Source organism: Centrocercus urophasianus, unplaced genomic scaffold, assembly GCF_019232065.1.
Source record: "Centrocercus urophasianus isolate 14NV4802_14NV808 unplaced genomic scaffold, USGS_Curo_1.0 seq_9, whole genome shotgun sequence".
Lineage (NCBI taxonomy): Eukaryota > Metazoa > Chordata > Aves > Galliformes > Phasianidae > Centrocercus > Centrocercus urophasianus.
The window spans coordinates 24,997,383-25,016,572 of record NW_024885532.1 but is presented as its reverse complement, the minus strand read 5'-3'; the positions used below and the strand labels follow the sequence as shown (position 1 = coordinate 25,016,572).

At 44.3% G+C, this 19,190-nt stretch overlaps 1 protein-coding gene across 2 annotated transcripts; it reads left to right on the top strand.

Moving 5' to 3' along the window:
• Window positions 1-2,966: 2,966 nt before the first annotated feature.
• Window positions 2,967-18,567, top strand: SLC25A15 (solute carrier family 25 member 15). 2 transcript variants are annotated; one of them, XM_042839120.1, is made up of 8 exons: window positions 2,967-3,038; window positions 3,495-3,602; window positions 5,483-5,612; window positions 9,140-9,398; window positions 15,802-15,939; window positions 16,257-16,426; window positions 17,399-17,557; window positions 18,388-18,567. In XM_042839120.1, the coding sequence occupies exons 3-8, from the start codon at window positions 5,558-5,560 to the stop codon at window positions 18,510-18,512; spliced, it is 906 nt and encodes a 301-aa protein (XP_042695054.1). In that variant the 5' UTR covers window positions 2,967-3,038; window positions 3,495-3,602; window positions 5,483-5,557; the 3' UTR covers window positions 18,513-18,567. The 2 variants fall into 2 exon arrangements, with proteins under 2 accessions (XP_042695054.1, XP_042695055.1); XM_042839121.1 differs by lacking the exon at window positions 2,967-3,038 and adding an exon at window positions 3,172-3,194.
• Window positions 18,568-19,190: the final 623 nt, after the last annotated feature.

The following is a 19,190-nucleotide window of genomic DNA, read 5'->3' as shown; positions in this document are numbered from 1 at the left end:
ATTAAGTAACATGATAGCAGTGTCTGTATCATCAAATCTGATCCAAACTATTTTGGTGGTTTTCAGCTGCCCATTTACACAGTTCTGCATTATGTCCTGTTTACCCACCATTTACCCACATGTTCACTGTTGCTTCAGAGTCACCGCAAGCAGATCCTGAATGATAAAATGCTGGCTGCAGCGAGGTCCTCTACTCACAGTGATCCTCTATAACAACAATATGTACATTTTCCCCCATGCTTGTGTTATTCCCCCAGCACAGTGCTTCCAGATAAACTTGTAGTGAGTCAGTCTCCATGCTTACTAGAAATATGCCTCAGTCCAGGCAGCTCTGCAGTTCCCAAGGTGACAGGACTGCCTATGCTAATAATTTGGTGCAGCAGAAATGGACTTACAGACTGAAATGTCTGATACTGAGGATCCTCACCTCTGTCCCAGGAAGTCTATTTTGCTTTAGGTTCGGTCTAGTCCAGCAGACCAAACATCCTTCCTAAATACATGGTACAAAGTTGTTCCCAGACTTTCACTTCAACGACTGCAACCTCAACTGGAAAGGCCAACTCTGTTCTTTTACTTGCAGCATTCCTTCAGTATTAAGATTGCCATCACCTCTATAAGGCCTGAGATGCAGAAACAATCTTACTTTTGCTCCTTGTGCAACCCCCATGTGGCACTGTATGGCTTGATTTACCTCTACATGTAACTGGGTGAGTTTTGGTGGTCTCACTTATGCAGCTTCTGCTGCTGTTCCAGGAGGACACTTTAGAAAAGCTGATGTTCATCTTCTTGGATGAACTAAGGAAAGGCAAACTGGTTTCTAGGGAATAAATGATCTGCCTGTGGTTGACTGGAGATGGACCCACGAGCTGGGACACTGGGATCCTGCAGAATGGAAATGAGTGCATTTTGCAAGGAAACCCTCGCAGAAGTTATCGTTGGGCTTTATAAAAAGGAGTGCAAGTAACACAGAAAACCACATGGTGGCAATGTGCTCCTTGCAGCACTGCATTTCACAGCTCTAAACTTTCCCACGCAACATCTCCAGTACTTTATACCTTTCATGCTGTATCTCAAACACATCCCACCAGGACTAGGGGTCTGAACAACCATAAAATCACAGAATGGCTCAGGATGGAAGGGACCTAAAGCACACTCAGTCCCAACCCATGCCGTGGGCAGTGCCACCCAGCAGCTCAGGCTGTCCAGGGCCCCATCCTATCTGGCCTTGAGTGCCAGATGTGGGGCACCCACAGCTTCTCTGTGTAGCTGTGCCAGGGCCTCACCACCTCTGAGTAAAAAATGTATTCCTAACATCTAATCTAAGTCTCCCTTCTTTAGTCTAAAGCCATTCTCCCTTGTCCTATCATTACCAGACCACACAAAAAGTCAGTCCTCCTGCTTGCAAGCTCCCTTTAAGTATTTGGAAGGCTACAATGGGGTCTTTCCCAGAATAATCATCCTGAAACACCCAAGATCTGATGATGGAGCTGACAAACTGCAACTGCAGGCAACATGTATTTCTAATGGCAAATTAGTCACTGTCCCCACTGCGGTAGGCATTAGATATTTCTCACCAATTGGATCTCCCAACAGCACTTCAGTTCTACTAAAAAGTCAACACAGCTGAAAATTCCTTGCAATTAAACAGTAATCTGTTGCAGATCATTTGAGATGCACAATTAACCTGCTGTCACTAAATGGTTACCAAAGACCCAGCTATTATTTCTACTCTCAAGTAAAAAATTCACAATTTGGTAAGTCTGCTCTTCTTTAATAATTGCCACATTTTGAAGATTAGCCCCAAGTCATTTTCTTTGCTTTGGGCTCTCAAAACGGGAGCAGTTTTATCGAGGAGAAAACACTGTATCTAAGATGGAAGGTCTGTATGTCTCAAGGCATGAAAATACACGTGGGCTATACTGTGTCCTGTTGTTTTCAGCTTGGCACAGCTTTGGAAGAGCCTGATCGTAGGCATTTCAATTAATTCTCAACCAAAAGGAAGAAAAGGAGCTTTGCATGGTTTCAGTAGAAGGAAGTGATGTTAGTCCTCCCCATGTTGCTTGAACCATTATATTCTACCTCAAATTGCCAAAAATTTAGAAGCAATAAAGGGACATCTTAGGAGGAGTCATTTGACCTTCAGCAAACTGCTGATGGATGTCTGTCCATATTCAATATGCCACTGGCTTGCATGTGCAAGTATAGACAGAGCTGTCAGCAAACTTCAGAACAGGAGCACCTTTCAGCTTGTATTTCCACAATAATTTGTGCATTAACACATGTGAAGCGTATGGGGAATTTTGTATTTTAGCAAAGAGGTAACAGCCGTTTTTGGTTTTGTTTTTTTTTTCCATTAACTGTTATACAAACAAATGGCCACATGATAATTTCCCTTCTCCCGTGCTGTTTCAATAATAAGCATGCCAAAAACTGCAATCAAGCAGGAAAGTAAACACGTCCTGTTCAAGCACGTGCCTGTTGTGGTTCCCAGGGAAATAACTCTGTCTTATCTCTGGGTAATTAATTCCTACCTCAGTGCCATTTTTTTTTTTTTTTTTTTAAGGCAGATGGAATAAAGCTGACAGAAGATGAGTGGAGGATGACGCTCCGCGTGACCCAAATTGCAGGATGCTGCGTGGCGGTGCGCACACACCAGGAGCACAGCTCCACAAGGCCGCTTCCCTCCATCCTTCCCCACCACGTGGAGCCACGCGGCGTCCCGCAGCTCCCGGAACCGGGAGACGGCACGAGGGACGATGCTCCGGGACCCGCAACCTCCCCTGTGGGAGCCGCCCCCCGCCGTGCGCGCTCTCCCCGGCGACCCCAAGGCCCCGTCCCTAGTCTCCACCGGTGCGTGAATCAGAGCCGCGAGCAAACGCAGCCACCGCCGCACGACAGAGGGCGCGGAGAAGGCCGCCGGGGACACCGCGTCCCGCCCACCGCCCGCCCGGCCCGTGCCTTCCCGGGGCCGCGGGGGGGCCGCGCCGCCTTACCCCGTCGCCTAAATAAGGGCGGCGGCGGGGCGGTTGGGCGCTGCGGTGAGTGGCGGCGGCTGGGGGGGCGGGCCGGCCTTGTCCGCTTCCCAGAGCTTGAGGCGGGAGGCGAAGGCGCGGAGCGGAGCGAGTCCTGGGCGGCAGCCGGCTCCCCGCGGCCTGCGGCGCCGGGCGGACCCGGGGCTCGGCTTGGAGCGGCGGGTGCGGGCTTCTTCCGTTCCTCCTTCGGTTCCTCCCCTCGTCCCGAGCGCGCCGGAGGTGGCCGTTCACGCGCACCCTTCTACGCCGGTTGGCTGGCGATGAGCAGCCGCCGCAGCCTGCCGGGACTGAGTCCGGCGTGTCCCGCTGCACGTGGGGCCGCTCTGACCTTGGCAGCGGCGTCCCGATGTCACCTTCTGCCCTCGGAGCTCCTCCGGGCTGGGCGTGGGGAGGTGACGCGTGTGAGGTTGGGGTGAAGGCCCTGCGGACCTATTGAGCTCGCTGATGCTTCTGTGTTTGCAGGTCCGAGCTCAGGGTTTGCTGTAGAAGTGGCAGAACGGTCGTTAATTCGGCATGTCCACGAGCAGTTTGTAATAGGGTCGTGTAATCACAAAGAAGACACAGGAGTAGGTACGTGCATGTGTGATAACTGCAGTTTTGACTACTCTTAAGTCTTTCGAAAGTGGCAGTGTGCTCTTAGGGCTCGTAGAACTTTCATACTCTCACCTCTCTCTTTGTTCTTCCTTTTTCTGCCACGCATTCGGTGGCATGTGCTGCTCTGGTGAGTGGCACAAGCTGATAGCGCTCAGCATGGTGCCTTCTGCTGAAGGCACGTGGTGGTTGCTGTTTGGTAATTCCCTTCATTCAGAGGCTGCCTCACTAATCTGCCTTTCTGCACTTTCTCCAAGTGAGAAGCAATGCTGTGGAGTGCTGTATGAACGCTAATGAGGTGTGAGGAATAATGAGTGCAGCTAGATCCTAGAGCCTCTGCTTTGTAATGAACATAAAGTTTATTGTGTGATGAGAAATGAAACAGTTCGCACAGAATGGCCCAGGTTGGAAGGGACCTCAAGGATCACGAAGCTCCAACCCCCTGCTGAATGCAGGGCCGTCAACCTGCACATTTAATACCAGACCAGGCTGCCCAGGGCCCCATCCAACCTGGCCTTGAGCACTTCCAGGGACGGGGCATCCACGACCTCTTTGGGCAGCCTGTGTCAGCACTAAACTGTAACCATAGAAATACTGAAATATTGGTGTCATTTATTACAAAATCAGGGTTTGTTTTTGTTGTTTTGGTTGTTTTTGTTTTTTTTTTAACCCTTTTTTTGTGGATTCACACAGTGCATCTAAACAGGTGAAATATGCGAATTCAGTGAGTGACAGTATTTGCCCTACTTCTTTCTTAAGCTCCATGAATAACAAGTATGTTCAGAGACAGATTTTCTTAAAGCCTTGTTTGTACTTGAATGCCCATGCTTGTAACAAGGAGGATGTAAAAAGATGTTTTGTAGAGTGTCTTTTCTAAGTCTTGGAAGGTGACTTACAGGAAGTTGTATTTTCACTTTATATTTCTCTGGAATATGGTTTGGGTAACAACAGGCTTCAAAAGAAGCACCACAGTGGGTAGAAGAATAGAAAATACTGTTTGCTCTGTGTGAAGACAAGCTCACCAGTCAGTGAGGCACTGATTCATGTGTGTGCTGATTCGGAAACAGTGGGAGCTCTTTGGCTCACTGTTCTTACTCCAAATTACTTCAAATGAGCAGGCTTGTCTTAACAGCTCACCCAGCGAAATTACCTTGCTGCAAGCTTGAAAACTGAATTCTTTTGAATGTTTTCTTTGAAACTGTTGCCTTTGTATTTCTACTTTCCAGCTGCCTTCCTGAGAGATGAGCTATAGTTCTTATTTTACTTTATAATATGTAGTTGTGTAAGAACTTGCACTGGGAACATGTCAGCTGGACCAGCTGGATGCAATTCTAGATATTCGTATTCAGTTTTCCACTTGTATCTTCTGAAAGCCACACAGAAATACTTGATGTGCGTGTATCTGTGTGATCATGCATATAGTTTTTGAGCTGCTGTTCACTGTAAGTAGAACAGTTTTGCAGTCTATTTTGCTTTATAGCCAGGGAGCCAAGACAAGTAGTTATTCCTGCTGGTTGGCATTGGACAGCTGATGGAGACGCTGCTTCTGTAATCAGTAGAAAGGTAATAGTCAACAGTGTTCCCTGGAGCTACTCTTTATGTGAGAGATCCAAGAGTTCTAGAAACTGGAAAGCAGAAATAAGCTGAAGCTGAGTGACGATACTCCGGAGGGTTTGCCTAATATGGCAGAAGTAATCAGAATACAGGTTTGCTACGTTTTGGATTAGCTCTGGGGACAGGCATTCTCTGTTCCCAACTACCATGAAACAAGCTGAGTGGAAACGAAAGCATTCATGTCATATTCTTGCTTGTCAATTATTGTTGTGAACTGAGTGTGCTTCGTCTCACTTTTACCTCAGGGGAAAAATATCTTGACGCCTTCCAGGAATCTGGAGCCTTTTCACTCTGCAATAATCAATAAACAAGTGTGAAGCATGAGGATCAACTCTGCTCTTCAGGCTGCTATTGATCTCACAGCAGGAGCTGCAGGTAATGCTGAAGGACAGTTTTAATACCTTTGATAAGTTCTTAAGCAGTTTCCCACTGCTTAGAGAAGTGAAGGGGGGGTGGGTGGAAAAACTCACCTTCTGTATTTTAAGGATATGGAAGTAAAACAGCTGACCTTGGCTGGCAGAAGTTGCAGTGTCTCTGATGTTACTGTGCTGGTGTTGTCCATGGACTCATTTGTGGTGGAAGGGGCCTCTAAAGGTCATCTTGTCCAAATCCCTAGCAATGAACAGGGACATCTACAGCTGCATCCATGGCTGAGGGATGAACATTTTTTAAATCACCAGGGAAAGCAGTCTTTGAGATTCTGAGTTTCATCTCTGGGTGACATAGAAAGAGCTACGTGACAAAGCTTTTGTTTTTGGAGCAGGCTGAGTTACAGAGACACTAGTTTCTTGTAGAAGCTTATGTGATACCCAGGACTGATTAAATATTGGGATAGAATAGTTAATTTGATAATGTTCATAGGGAAAAGGCTGCAGGAGTTTATGTAAAGTGCTGTTATAAATGGTTTCAACAAATTCATCTTTTTTTGGCCATACTTTATCTATTGCAGTCATTCCTTTTATGACAGTGTTAATGGTGTTAAGTGTAGTTGTTAGAGGTCATCTGCCAGAGTGGAGTAAACCTCAGTCCACTGAGAAGGCAAAGAGTGATTTACAATAAGAGTTCAGTGTACCACCTTCATAAAGCATTTGACCTTCCAATACATTTTGCCAGTGCTTTGTTAGTCTTTGCACAATGCTAAGGCAAGGTAACGCTCTGTTTCACTGTGAGGGAAGACTGTTTTTACTATTATTCCTTTATTGCCTCAAAAATCTATTTCTCTTAATCTGTTCACTCTGTGTTCTATATTTTTGTTGTTTCGGGGTTTGCTTATTTTTGCTTTTGTAGGGAATGAGGGTGGAGGTGTCTTTTTAAAGAGTAGCTGACAGCTGCTTTATTTTCCACGGTAGCAACTTGTTATCTGTGCAGTTCTTGACAGTTTTACTGATGTTCCTTGGTTCTTAACCAGGTGATGCGATTGCTTTTCTTCCCAGGACTTCAGCTAGAGAATACTGTGCTTAATTAACATCCAGGGCAGTGGAGAATGCTGACTTCTTGAGTTGAAGCCTTGTTTGTCTCTTCTTGTCTACTACAAGAGCTGAAAGCTAGCGTTAGCTGAGCAATCTATTTGCCTGGTGGTACTCTCCTACAGGCAAAATGCATGTGCGTGGGGTTTGCCCATTTTGTTGTTTTTTGTTGTTGTTGCTTTGATATATTTGTTTTGGGGTTTTTTCCCCAACAGAGATAAGAGAGTCTTAAAACTTTCAATGTCATTCATTCTTATGGTATTGTTCTCCGTCTTTCAGGTTTTTTTTTTTTTTTTTCAATATGAGTTCAGAGTTCTTAAATAATTGTTCTTGTTCTTTGGTTTTCTTTGCTACTTTTGTTGTAATAGATGGTTCTGCCTGAGTGTTCATTTGCCACATTCTTTGCACATACTTGCTCAGTATTGCCTGTGTTCACTGGCTGTGCCTGTTACTGTTATACGTGTCTTTGCTCCCTTTAGCAAGTGTATTTAACAAGGCAAACAGCTTGTTCCTGAGCAAATGCATTACCTGATTTTACCTTCCTCTACAAATAATTTCAACTAGCTGATAAGTAGAGCTGTTCTGAGGCAAGTAAATTGTGAGCAGTAATAAATCAGTCATTTATGTGCCTGTGAGTCATAGTCCTTTGGCTAGGATCTGAGCTGCCTCTAATCACTTCTTTAAAGCAGGACTCTTCTCACCATGCTGCTGTTACTCTTAGGACCACACTTGCCTAAGCTTTCAAGCAGGATATTTGCAAGTTTGTTTTTACAGACATTCTGCTGCTGACTGGAAGAATTTTTTTTCCTTAATATTTGAGATATTAACCAGGACTTTTTGCCTTGAGGTTCCAAAGTTCATTGCTGTACTTGATTGGGCTTCTCATGCCTTTTCTGAAGATGCTGTAAGAAGAGCACTTCCTCTTTTTAGAACAACCATTCAGCCAGCTCCCAATTTTCCAGCTTTGGATTCTCAAAGCCAATGCTGATTATCTTGGTCTTCTTCCAACAGCCATTATTTTATGACCTGTGTATTTTAGGTCTACCCTTACACAGGAACCTAACACTTGTCCTGGAGATACCTTTCTTGGCTTTCCTGCAAGTGGCATTTGCTGAGCCTGTCCAGAGTTCTCATCATCTGAGGCTTACATGGCTGTTACTTGGTTATCCCTCCCAGAGCAGGCAGCTCTTCATACTTCCCTGTATAACTTACTCTGAAACTTGCAGTGATCCATGTGGTTGAGAATCAGGTTTTGTGAGAGCTGGGTTCCTGAATTCATAGAGGCCCAAAACGCCTTTTTGCAGAGGAACAGCAATAAGTGTGTTTACAAAGAGTAAAATGGGTTGAAAATAACCCTGGTTAAACAACCATTTGCTTACACTTTGTCTCTCAGAAGAAAAATAACTGCTTACATGCACACACTTGTTTTTACTTCAGTGTCTTGAGCTGGATTTGCAGATAAATATTTCAGTTCAGCAATAAAGAAAAAAAACACCATCTGCCCTCTTTAGGGCACATTCGTGTCAATGGTACTATATAGAAAGATCAGGTTCTGTTGTAGGATGTCCCTTCTTTTTAAAAGCAAAGCCCTTTAACAGACACCTTTCATGTGCTTCCTGTTAGCTGTCAGCTCCCAACAGGTTGCTACCAATGTACTCCTGTAATTCTTATCAATAAGTTATGTGTAACTTTTTCTGTAGACTACTGAATTGAGTTGAATTTCACAGAAGAATATTATAGTGAGGGCAAAGTGGTTATTGACAACACTGATGGAAGTATCTCACAAGTTTGTACAAGGGTATTGACCTTGCAATTCAGTTTGGAAAAGATAACAGCTTAGGAAACTTTGCCCTCTTGCCCTTTTTAACTTCTCCTGGATGCACTGTTCCGGTATATATGAATACAAGTAAAGAAACTTCATCTCAAGTTTTGAAGGGGAGGACCTAAAACTTTGGTTCTCAATTTATAATGTGTCATCAGTTTTTAGCAGTCTCAGCAGTGCTCCTCTTGTCCTGGAGGAATCTGCCTCTCCTGATTACAAATCGTTCAGTTTTGTTATTGCTGGAACACAGTATCAGATTCTGATCCACTGTATTAATAAGTGAAGACATTGCTTTTTAACTTATCACAAATGCCTTGATTGCCAAAGAATAGCTCTAATTCAGTACTCCTTTACAGAACTGATCAATGTAGATGCTTGCTTTTATTACAGTAGAGACATTGTTACTGAGAATCAAGCTATTAGTGTTTTTATGCATGATTTTTTGTCCTGAGGTGACTAAGTTCACCACTGACAATAGATGCTATTGTGCTGAATTTAGTGCAGTTGTCTTTTCCTGCCGAGAACTGATTCGTCTTTGCTTTCTGCATGACTTTTCTAGCCATGTTTGTGTGCAGATCCTTCAGTCACCCTCTTAACTTCCACTGCTTGCTTAGGTGGGACAGCCTGCGTGGTGACTGGCCAGCCCTTCGACACAGCAAAGGTGAAGATGCAGACGTTCCCTGACATGTACAAAGGAATTGTTGACTGTTTTGTGAAAACCTACAAACAAGTGGGATTTCGAGGCTTCTACAAGGGGACCACACCTGCTCTGGTAGCCAACGTTGCGGAGAACTCTGTTCTTTTCATGTGCTATGGGTTCTGCCAACAAATTGTGCGGAAAATTGTTGGAGTAGACAGGAAAACAAAGCTCAGGTTAGTAACAGCAGTCTGTTTTGTATTTAAAATGAACTTGGGTGGGGAAAAATTACAGAACTGCTACTTGCAGGCATTTTCTAGGTGCAACTGGTATCCCAGGTATCTTTCTGCCAATAATGCAGCGTAGTGTGTTTTGAAAAGTAGGTCTTCATGCTAGGATATGGTGTCTTACTATGTCAGAGCCATCTCATGGCTGAAGCTGACTGGTTTAGATGTTCACAACTCAGCTGAAATGCTCAAGACCTGGAGCACTTTACCAAAGAACTGAGCATTGCAACTTACAATTCCCAAGCTGTTCTGATTGTACAGGGGAGATAATGGTTCCTCTTATAGGGAAACATTCTGAGGGGAAAGAATGCTCTGTTATTGAATGGTTTTATTGAATGCTATTTTTTGTTTCTCAAGTTTCAAAGGCTTCAACATAATATTGATTAGACCAGAGGATCCTTTAAGCACAATGTGTTGTCTACAGTACTGGCAATAAGTGGTTGCCTAATGGATGAGAAAGAAGAGAGAAAATATTTAATGCTTCCTCTGAGTCCTGTCAGTTTGTGTTCTTAGTTCAGAAGATTTCTTGATCCCAATGTGATTTTTCATCAGTGACTTTGGATCTCTTTCAAAGCACTTGTTCAGTCTCCCCTTGAGTTCTTATAAGGTCCTGCCCCAGGTGGTAATTATTAATTCTGTAACTGGAAGAGATGGGGAACAGCTGGTGCTCAGCCACCTTCTCCAGATCATTTGGATCTCATAGATACCTGTCTGCATTTTCTAGATTTCTATTTCTCTGTGCCTCTCCTCTCACCCAAGTCTCTTTGTAGGTAGAAGCCTTCCTGGTGAGTGAACAATCAAAGCTGTTCCTTTAGCTGTCCTAGCTGCCCTTCTCTGAAACTACTGTAGTGCCAAAGCATCTGGGTTTTAAGCTCATGAGACCAGAGCTGTGCAGAAAATTCACAGTGTGAACAAGCCATAGATTTATGCACTGGCCTAATGATGATAATCTCCTTCTAGCTAGGATGGCTTTTCTCCAGTTGTCTCAATTCCAGCAGTCTGTGTGCCTCACTCTTCAGCATCCCTCAAGCTATGTTTTCAGTTCAGCAATGAGAATAAGTGCACCTTCTCCATCTGTGTGCTGCCCCACTGTGTATAAGAGACTACTTACAGTTTTCCTAGCTCAGTTTATTTCAAGATGCAAGGCTGAGCCTCATTCAGCTTTTTTTAATAGCTTTATTCTGACTCGTGTCAATTGGCATCTCCAGAAGTAGCTGGGGGAGGTCATGATTTTGTTTTAGATCTGACATGACATGGACAGCTACCTGAGTGAAGCCTCCCCCAGCTGTCTAAAAGTGGTGTTACATCTGGTGTTCTCTGCTGCTTGTGTTAAGTTGTGCTATGTCTTAATACTGAGGCCTGATAGGAGCAAATATGAGATGCTGAAACTGTGTTGCCACCAATCCTCATTTTGGAGGAGCCAAGAAGAATTTGTAGTATGCCATTGGGATGGGGATGGGGGGGTAGAAGCTGAGGTGGATGTCTTTCAAATGAGACAAATAAACAACTACAACTCCTCCACTGCCTTTGCTGTTTAAAAAATGCTGTGCTGTCTTACCTTGAAACAGAAAACTTATAAAGGCACAAACTGAGGTGAACCTGACCTTACAGTTACCAAAGCAGTGGCTACCTTAGTTTGGTTTTGTTTTTGTTTAGATTTTTGGTAGTATGTCCAAATGGCTTGCAAGTAAGCTTTCCTCCCTCTGTTCTGGAATACCCTGGTCAAAACACTCTCAAGCACAATTGCAAAATGACACTTTCTCCAGTTGAAGAAATACATGCCACTAATACACAAATCAAAAAGAAAACAAATAAAATGCTGAATTCCAGTTCTCTTTTGGTATCCATTAAGTCCAACCAAACTGATCTCATCCCATGCTAAAGTCTAAACTGAGGCACCTATTATTCTTGTTCACCTCAGTTTGACTTTCTCAGTACGTGACAAGTCATCTTAAATAGATTACTTTCTTTGCAAAACAAGGAAAAAAAACATTAGTAGAAGAAGCAGCAGTGTTAAAGAGTGGACAGTTCTTGTTCCCATGCTGTGTATTCAAAACTTTCCAGAAAAAATAATTACTCGAGTTGAAAGTGAACTTGAACAGGATTGAAGGTTTATCACTTGTGCCTTGAGACTCTCTATGTTCAAGACCAAAGCCGAGACAGCAGGCCTCACTGACCTGTTGTATGTAGAATTAAATGTCAGGATAGGTAGAAGTGGAAGAGATCTGAATTATGGTGAAGTCTTGTTCTAGCTCTTCACATGTATCAGAACTCTCTTTAAGTCTGACAAAGTCTAGGGTTTTTTTCCCCTTGAAAGAGGGGAAACTACTTTAGCATACAGTTAGGAGGCACCTCTTCCATGTTTCCATATCCTGATTCTTCATTGTATAACTCTATTGTCTTGTTTTAGCTCCTCGATGAATACAGGGCTCAGCCACAGTTTGTTTTTACTCTGCCTTGCTCTGTCTTTTCCTGTAGTGGATTTCTTCTCAGGTCCCTGTTATATCAAACTGTGTGTGCTGCAGGAGGATTATGTGACCAGAGTTGTCATTCCGTATTTACTGCATATTACTTAATTGCTGCTCTGCAAAATTGACTTCTTCCAGTCTGATTGTCCTTGTCACTGCCATAGCTGAATACGTCAGAAGCTTTATCTTACGTTGTGATTTAGGTTTCACAATGCTTCTGTGGGCTGAGAAGTTGCAGCTATAATTTCTGATACTGTGGGTGTTTAAAACCACGCACAGGGCAGATGTCTCCTTTGCATGGAAAGAGGTTCTGTGCAGCAGCAATGCCAGTCCTTGCTGTACTGCTCCCCAGGTTCTGAAAGAAGGGAGAAGCCCTGCTTTTTTTTTCTGCACTGTTGTCCAAAAAATTCTTTAGTATCCTTATCAGTGGTATTGACAGTGGGGTTGAGTGCACCCTCAGCAAGTCTGTGGATGGCACCAAGCTGTGGGGTGTGGTAGACAGCAGCAGAGAGACAAGATGCCATCCAGAGGGACCTAGACAGGCTCCAGCAATGGGCCCAGGAGAACAACCTCATGAGGTTCAATGAATTCAAGTGCAGCATCTTGCAACTGGGTCAAGGCAACATCCATTAACAGTACAAGCTTGGGGATGAGAGGATTGAGCACAGCCCTGCTGAGAAGGACCTGAGGGTACTGGTGGATGGGAAGCAGGACATGAGCCAGCAGTGTGCCCTCACAGCCCAGAAAGCCAACTGTGTCCTGAGCTGCATCAAAAGCAGTGTGGCCAGCAGGATGAGGGAGCAGTCCTACCCTTCTGCTCTGCTCTGTGAGACCTCACTTGGAGTACTGCATCCAGATGTGGAGTCCTCAGTGCAGCAGAGACATGAACCTGTTAGAATGTGTCCTGGGGAGGGCCAAAAAATTATCCAGGAGATGGAACACCTCTCCTACAAGGGCAGGCTGAGGGAGCTGGGTCTGTTCAGACTGGAGAAGAGAAGGCTCTGGGGAGACCTGAGAGCAGCCTTTTGGTCACTAAAGGGGAGCTACGGAAAAGAAGGGGACAGACTCTTTATCAGGATCTGTGGTGACAGAACAAGGGCTTCAAGCTCAGAGAGGGTAGATATTGGTTGGATATAAGGAAAAAGTCTTTTGCAGTGAGGGTGGTGAGGCAGTGGAACAGGTTACCCAGAGATGTGGTGGCTGCCTCGTCCCTGGAGACTTTCAGGTGTAGGCTGGATCAACCTGATGGAGCTGTGGTATCCCTGTTCCCTGCAGGGGAGTTGGACTAGGTGACCTTTAAAGATCCCTTTTAACTCTAAGGATTCTCTGGTTCTATCTAGCATACCTTTGCAGGAGCCTGTTCAGATGTATTGTAAAGCAGTGTAATCCTGAAGTGCCAGCCTCTGATTCCTGGCAGCTCACCAGTGTTCTTTGCAGTATGGTTAAAATCACCAAGTCCCAAACGTGTAATGCCGTGAGTTCACAGCTTGCAGTGCTGTCTTATTCAACAGCATGGTTTATGTTTGTCTGCACTGTGTCCAGTTCACGCGGTTGCATTTGTGGCAGCATGTCTATTGTGGTCCACTCTGCCTTAGTTTCAGACTTGTAGCATCTCCCACCAAAATCCTTTATTGTTACTGGCAAGGTGAATTTGAGTACAGGGTGTCATGGTTTTATGTTTTTTGGTTTTTTTGGGTTTCAGTATTCCACATCAAAACATCATGTCATGTACGGGGCATTCAAGTGTCACTGCCCCAATCTCAGGTACCTATCCCTGTACATTACAGCAGTCACGGGATCTGGCCCTTCCGGGTGGGGGTCGCTCTCTTGCTGCCTTGCAGTGGGTGCTGGAGGTGCTTTCCTAGCTGTTCCAAGCTTTTCAGGTTTGACTCAGTCCCAGGAACTCTCTCTCTCTCATCTTGTCTGATTTATTAGTCTCAATTTCAATTAAATTGTATATATTGTGTTATCTTGTATTCCGGTATCGTAGTAAAATAAGTTTTCCTCCATAGATTGTTGCTGCTGTTCTTTTCCTCCCTTCCTTCCTTCCCATTTTGTGGGACTGGGGTGGGGGGGAAGGGCAGAGGTCTGTCGCCCCTGTCATGGATCCTCGTTTCCATTTCTTGCCCTCCATAGGAGCAACTGGCATTGTTATTGGTGTCTCCTGTGATTGATTAGATTTGACTTGGAGATTTTCCCTTTTGGCTTGAACCTCAGCTTGGAAACTCTCTCTCTCCAGAATGGTATTATATAGGGCACGGTAAGCACAAGCCAAACCCCAAATAAGTTGTACCTCCTTAGGTTTATGTAAGCCGCATAGTCCCTGACTCAAATACTGGCTTAGTTTCTCAGGATCCCACAGGTGTTCAAGAGTAAAATCCCATGACACTGCGGGTCCCCATGCTTCTTAGACCTTTCCTAAGCCTCTCCATATTCCCTGCCAGTCATCATTCTCTGGTTTTGGAGGAGACTCCTTCCCCTTATTATGAGTGCGTTGGAATATAATCAGGGAAATTAATAACATGCACACCAACATGACTATTAATTCAAGATTCAAAAAACTTGTGACAAACTGAGAAGAAAGCCTGGAGTCTGGTCTGAACATCGTGTTGTTTGTAAGATCAGCTATTCCATTTGGGACGTAGTTGTTTGTAAAATTAGCCATTCTGTCTGTGATGTAAATGTCAAATTACAAATCATGCCACATTGCATGTAGGTATAATACAGGTGTCTCCATCAGTGCCCTTAGGCAGTTACATACGAACACAATTCCACAACAAGTGGATAATCAATGTGATTGATTATTGGCCAGTAGGTTGTGAGTAACACCATTGCTTTTAATCCTTTGCACAGCGCCCCCACGATAAAGAATGGGTTCATCGCTGGTGCCTGCTAAAAAGGGGTTAATGAATTGAAGCTAACAGGAGGAGGGAAAAAAAAAAAGAAAAGAAAAAGGCACTACCCAGAATAAGCAGTGCTCAAAGATTACAAATATCCCAGAACACTGGCAGAATGCCTAGTTTTTGGGGTGTCACGGAGTTGACTAGATCAATCTACATCCATGACAGGGGGCTGTAGGCCTCTGCCCTTCCCCTCCACCCCAGTCCCACAAAATGGGAAGGAAAGAAGGGAGGAAAAGAGCAGCGGCAGCAATCTAAGGAGGAAAACTTATTTTACTATGATACCGGAATACAAGATAACACAATATATACAATTTAATTGAAATTGAGATTAATAAATCAGACAAGATGAGAGAGAGAGAGTTCCCGGGACCGAGTCAAACCTGAAAAGCTTGGAACAGCTAGGAAAGCACCTCCAGCACCCACTGCAAGGCAGCAAGAGAATGCCCCCCCCACCTGGAAGGGCCAGATCCCGTGACTGCTGTAATGTACAGGGATAGGTAGCTGGGATTGGGGCAGTGACACTTGAATGCCCCGTACACTGCATGATGTTTTGATGTGGAATACTGAAACCCAAAAACAAAAAACATAGAACCATGACACAGGGATACCTACCTAAGGCAGTTATTGCTCATACTCTCTTTGCAGCAGTAACAAGTCCCCAGATCTACGCAGCTCGTAGGATTTCTTGTAAAAGCCAAGGGGAAGGTTTGATTGTGTTAATTCCTCTGCTGTTGCTACATCAAAAAAGGGTAAAGGTTGCACTATATCTTTTGAGGTGTCAAAAGGTTGTATTCAAGGTGGATATGAAAATGGGATGAGTTTTGTTATCTATCTCCATATTTCACACTACCATTTTCCTCTATTGGAGCTCCTTCCCCAGGGTTGTCCTTCAGTCTGTCGGTAACATTTAGGATGCACATTTGGATGCTGCCTGTCAGTAACGGCTGTGCACTCAGAGCTTTGTGCCTTCCTCTCTTGCAGTGACCTACAGAACGCTGCCGCGGGCTCCTTTGCCTCTGCCTTTGCTGCACTTGCCCTGTGCCCCACAGAGCTGGTGAAGTGCCGGCTGCAGGCCATGCACGAAATGCAGTTGTCGGGGAAGATAACGCAGGGACAGAAGTAAGTGTTGCTCACGTTCAGTGCCTCTGAGTCCTCTGTGTGTGTGTTTATTGTTTTTAATTGCCATCTTGGCAGTGCCACACTGGTAACACGCTGTTAGCCAGAGAAGAGCTGTGATGGGAGGGTCATGGCCCATGCTTGGAGACCCCACAGGCACTGGTAAAGATGGTGCCAAGGAGAGACTGTAGGCAGAACCCAGTTCTGAGTTCTATGTGGGCCCTGTTCTCTGCACACTCGTCTAACACTTAATCGTTTCTTGTCCGTAATCTTGTTATTGAGTCACTGAGCATCACTAACTGGATCAATCTCTCCCTCAGTACAGTTTGGGCAGTAGTGAAGAGCGTTATCCAAAGGGACGGCCCCCTCGGGTTCTACCGCGGCCTGTCGAGCACCTTGCTGCGGGAAGTCCCCGGCTATTTCTTCTTCTTTGGGGGGTATGAACTGAGCCGGACGTTCTTTGCCTCTGGGAGATCGAAAGATGAATTGGGTACGGTGCCCTTTTCAGGTGGATTCCAGCATGCTGTCACGGGGTTCGTAAGGGAGAGGGTGAATCTGCGAGGGATGGTGCACAGCAGATATAAAACAAAGGGAACCAGATATACGGAATACAGAGATCTGCACTTTGTGCATAAACAGTAATCAATTACTGAAATCATCCTCTTCTAATGATGCAGGATGTACTGTAAATGGAAAACATATGCAGTAATGTAACAGTAATATTTACACCACTGTGTAACATCTCTGAACTGTTTCTTCTCAGCGGCTGTTTGGAATGAGATTTGAAGTCTTCTGCAGCACTGCATTGTACAAATAAATGTATGCTGACCTGTAGAGGTCATTAAAGTGACAGTAAGAGAACATATTAAAAATCAGACATTAAGAAATGAGATGCCAACAGAGAATAGACATTGTTTGTCTCCTTCTCAAAGACTGAACAATAATACTTTGTCTTGCTGGGAGGCTCTACTTCAGCTGTGTGTATTCTAAACCCTGTTGTTGCAAAGTATTCATTAAAATGTGATCTGAAACACAAAGTGACTTTGCATCATGAACAATGATTGATCGCATAATAATTTCACTGTGCCAAGTAAAACTCTGTAAGGTGATCAGCGTCACTATGTGGTGTTTCTCTTAACTGTTTCATAATTAACACTAGAAAGTGATTAAAGGTGTGAAGGGAGTGGAGTTAATTTGGTTAATAGTCAAAACAGAGCTCTGAGCTGTGCTTTCTTAGCATGGCCAATGAACTATAAAGCATTCCTTTGTAACCTTTGAGCTTCTGGCTAGACCTGCAATATAGCAGTGGCTTAAAATTAACTTAGAGCTTTCTGAGGAAGCACAAACTGCTCTTCTTTTGTGAGATCCTCTGTGTTCTCTTTGACTTCTGTAGTTGAAATAATGCAATGTGTATGTTGCAAATGTTTTGTGGTGTGCCTAAAAGCTCGCTTCTTAACCCTAGGTCCCATTCCTTTGCTGCTCAGCGGAGGTTTTGGAGGCAGCTGTCTGTGGATTGCTGTGTATCCTGTGGACTGTGTCAAATCTAGAATTCAGGTTCTGTCAATGACTGGAAAGCAAGCAGGCTTCATGGGAACATTTGTAACTGTTGTGAGAACTGAAGGTAAGTGTGCAGGAGATGGAGAGAAGCTCTAGGGCTACGTTTTCAAACCTATTCAGCACCAAAAGCAGCTTAATAAACCTTGTCCATTGATAATGTGTTAGAGACTTTCATTAACAGCTTCTAGCAGAACTATTGTTGCTTCTCCTAGTTTGAGAATCTTGCATTCTAGAAGTTGAGACCTACTTCATTCTGCTCTGCTTGTTGAGTCAGGAAGCAATTCCCTTAAAGCTAACAAAAGCTGATTAAGCATTAAAATCAGACAAGTAAATTTCATTACGTATGCGTAAAACCTGAAGGAAGCAGTTAAAGAAGCGTGCTGAAATTATCTCTAGAAGTTGATTTATGACTGACTGCAGGCTGTTTGATAAATTGGTCTGATCTGGACTGGCAACTTGGAGCTTCTACCTAAGCATGTCCTCTGTGGAAAAAGCCTGGAGCAGGCACTCCAGAAGTGGTGTAAGAACATAAATGGCAGTGGATGCGATTCCTGACCCTGATACTGAGGAAGATAGTCAGCAGAGCAGGGGTATTCTGTGGCTCAGGGGTAGCCTGCATCCTCTAGTGACAAAGGTAGCCTTCTGAAGACTCCATCATGCCTGAGATGTGTCTCATGTAAGCAACAAAAGTTAAAAAGCTAAGCTCCTGTTAGTACTGTAAGATGCTCCTGTATCAGTATCCAGTAGCCCTCTAGTCAACTGCTACAGCAAGGACTTCAGCTGCGTGTTCATGTGCAGAACCGTAACTTAAGTGCCCTTGAAAGGTGAAAGCATAGGAGTTGATGATAAAAGGCATTATAATGAATTGCTAACCAGCTGTAATTTCATTTCCAGGTGTACTTGCCTTGTATTCTGGACTAAAGCCAACTATGATCCGTGCATTCCTGGCCAATGGGGCACTGTTCCTTGCCTATGAGTACAGTCGGAAACTTATGATGAAACAGATAGATTCTTACTGATACCTTCTAGCAAACAGATCAACCCTTTAAATAAACAATCAAAAAGGACTCATCATGATCTGAGAGCATTACCAGATCACTGACCTGATTTTAGGAACTCAATTCCAGTTTAGGATTTGTAATCTTTTAAATTCAAGTGATTTTTATGGAGTAGGTGTAAATGCTTCTTGAATTGAGCTGGCAGGACTGTCTCCATCTTGCAGATTCTGCACTGGGTATGCTGCACATCATAAACGCCTGCCTGTAATGGTGCTAAAAAAACACATTGGTTTTTAATGTTACAGACAGAACAGGCTGTGATTTGTTTAAGGGGAGCATTGCTTTAGAGCCTGGGCTGTGACTGCTACATTTCCCATTTCTTGCTAGCAGTATCTGATTCCAAGTAATTCCAATCTTGTCTAATCTTACTGAGTGTGGCTGTCATTTTCTAGCTCCCTTCCACCCTATGACTGTCTATGATCATTGCAGCTGGTTCCTGACTTCGTACTCTGACACACTGATGGCCTTACAGAAGCTAGAAGCTTTCACCCCCTGCTTTTACAGTCCTATGATCTAGAGCTGAGGTAGGGTTGCATTTGAGATAAAATATGAAGTTTCTGGGTGTAAGGAGACAAGGCAGCATTTGTGACAATTGTTTGCTGCAGGCAGTGCTAAAGTATTATAAATGTCACTGAACTA

Coding starts and splice junctions, on each gene's coding strand:
- SLC25A15 (XM_042839120.1), top strand. CDS start 5,558: ATGAGGATCAACTCTGCTCTTCAGGCTGCTATTGATCTCACAGCAGGA. Junction 15,940..16,256: donor AAGATAACGCAGGGACAGAA/GTAAGTGTTGCT, acceptor TCTCTCCCTCAG/TACAGTTTGGGCAGTAGTGA. Junction 16,427..17,398: donor GAGATCGAAAGATGAATTGG/GTACGGTGCCCT, acceptor TCTTAACCCTAG/GTCCCATTCCTTTGCTGCTC.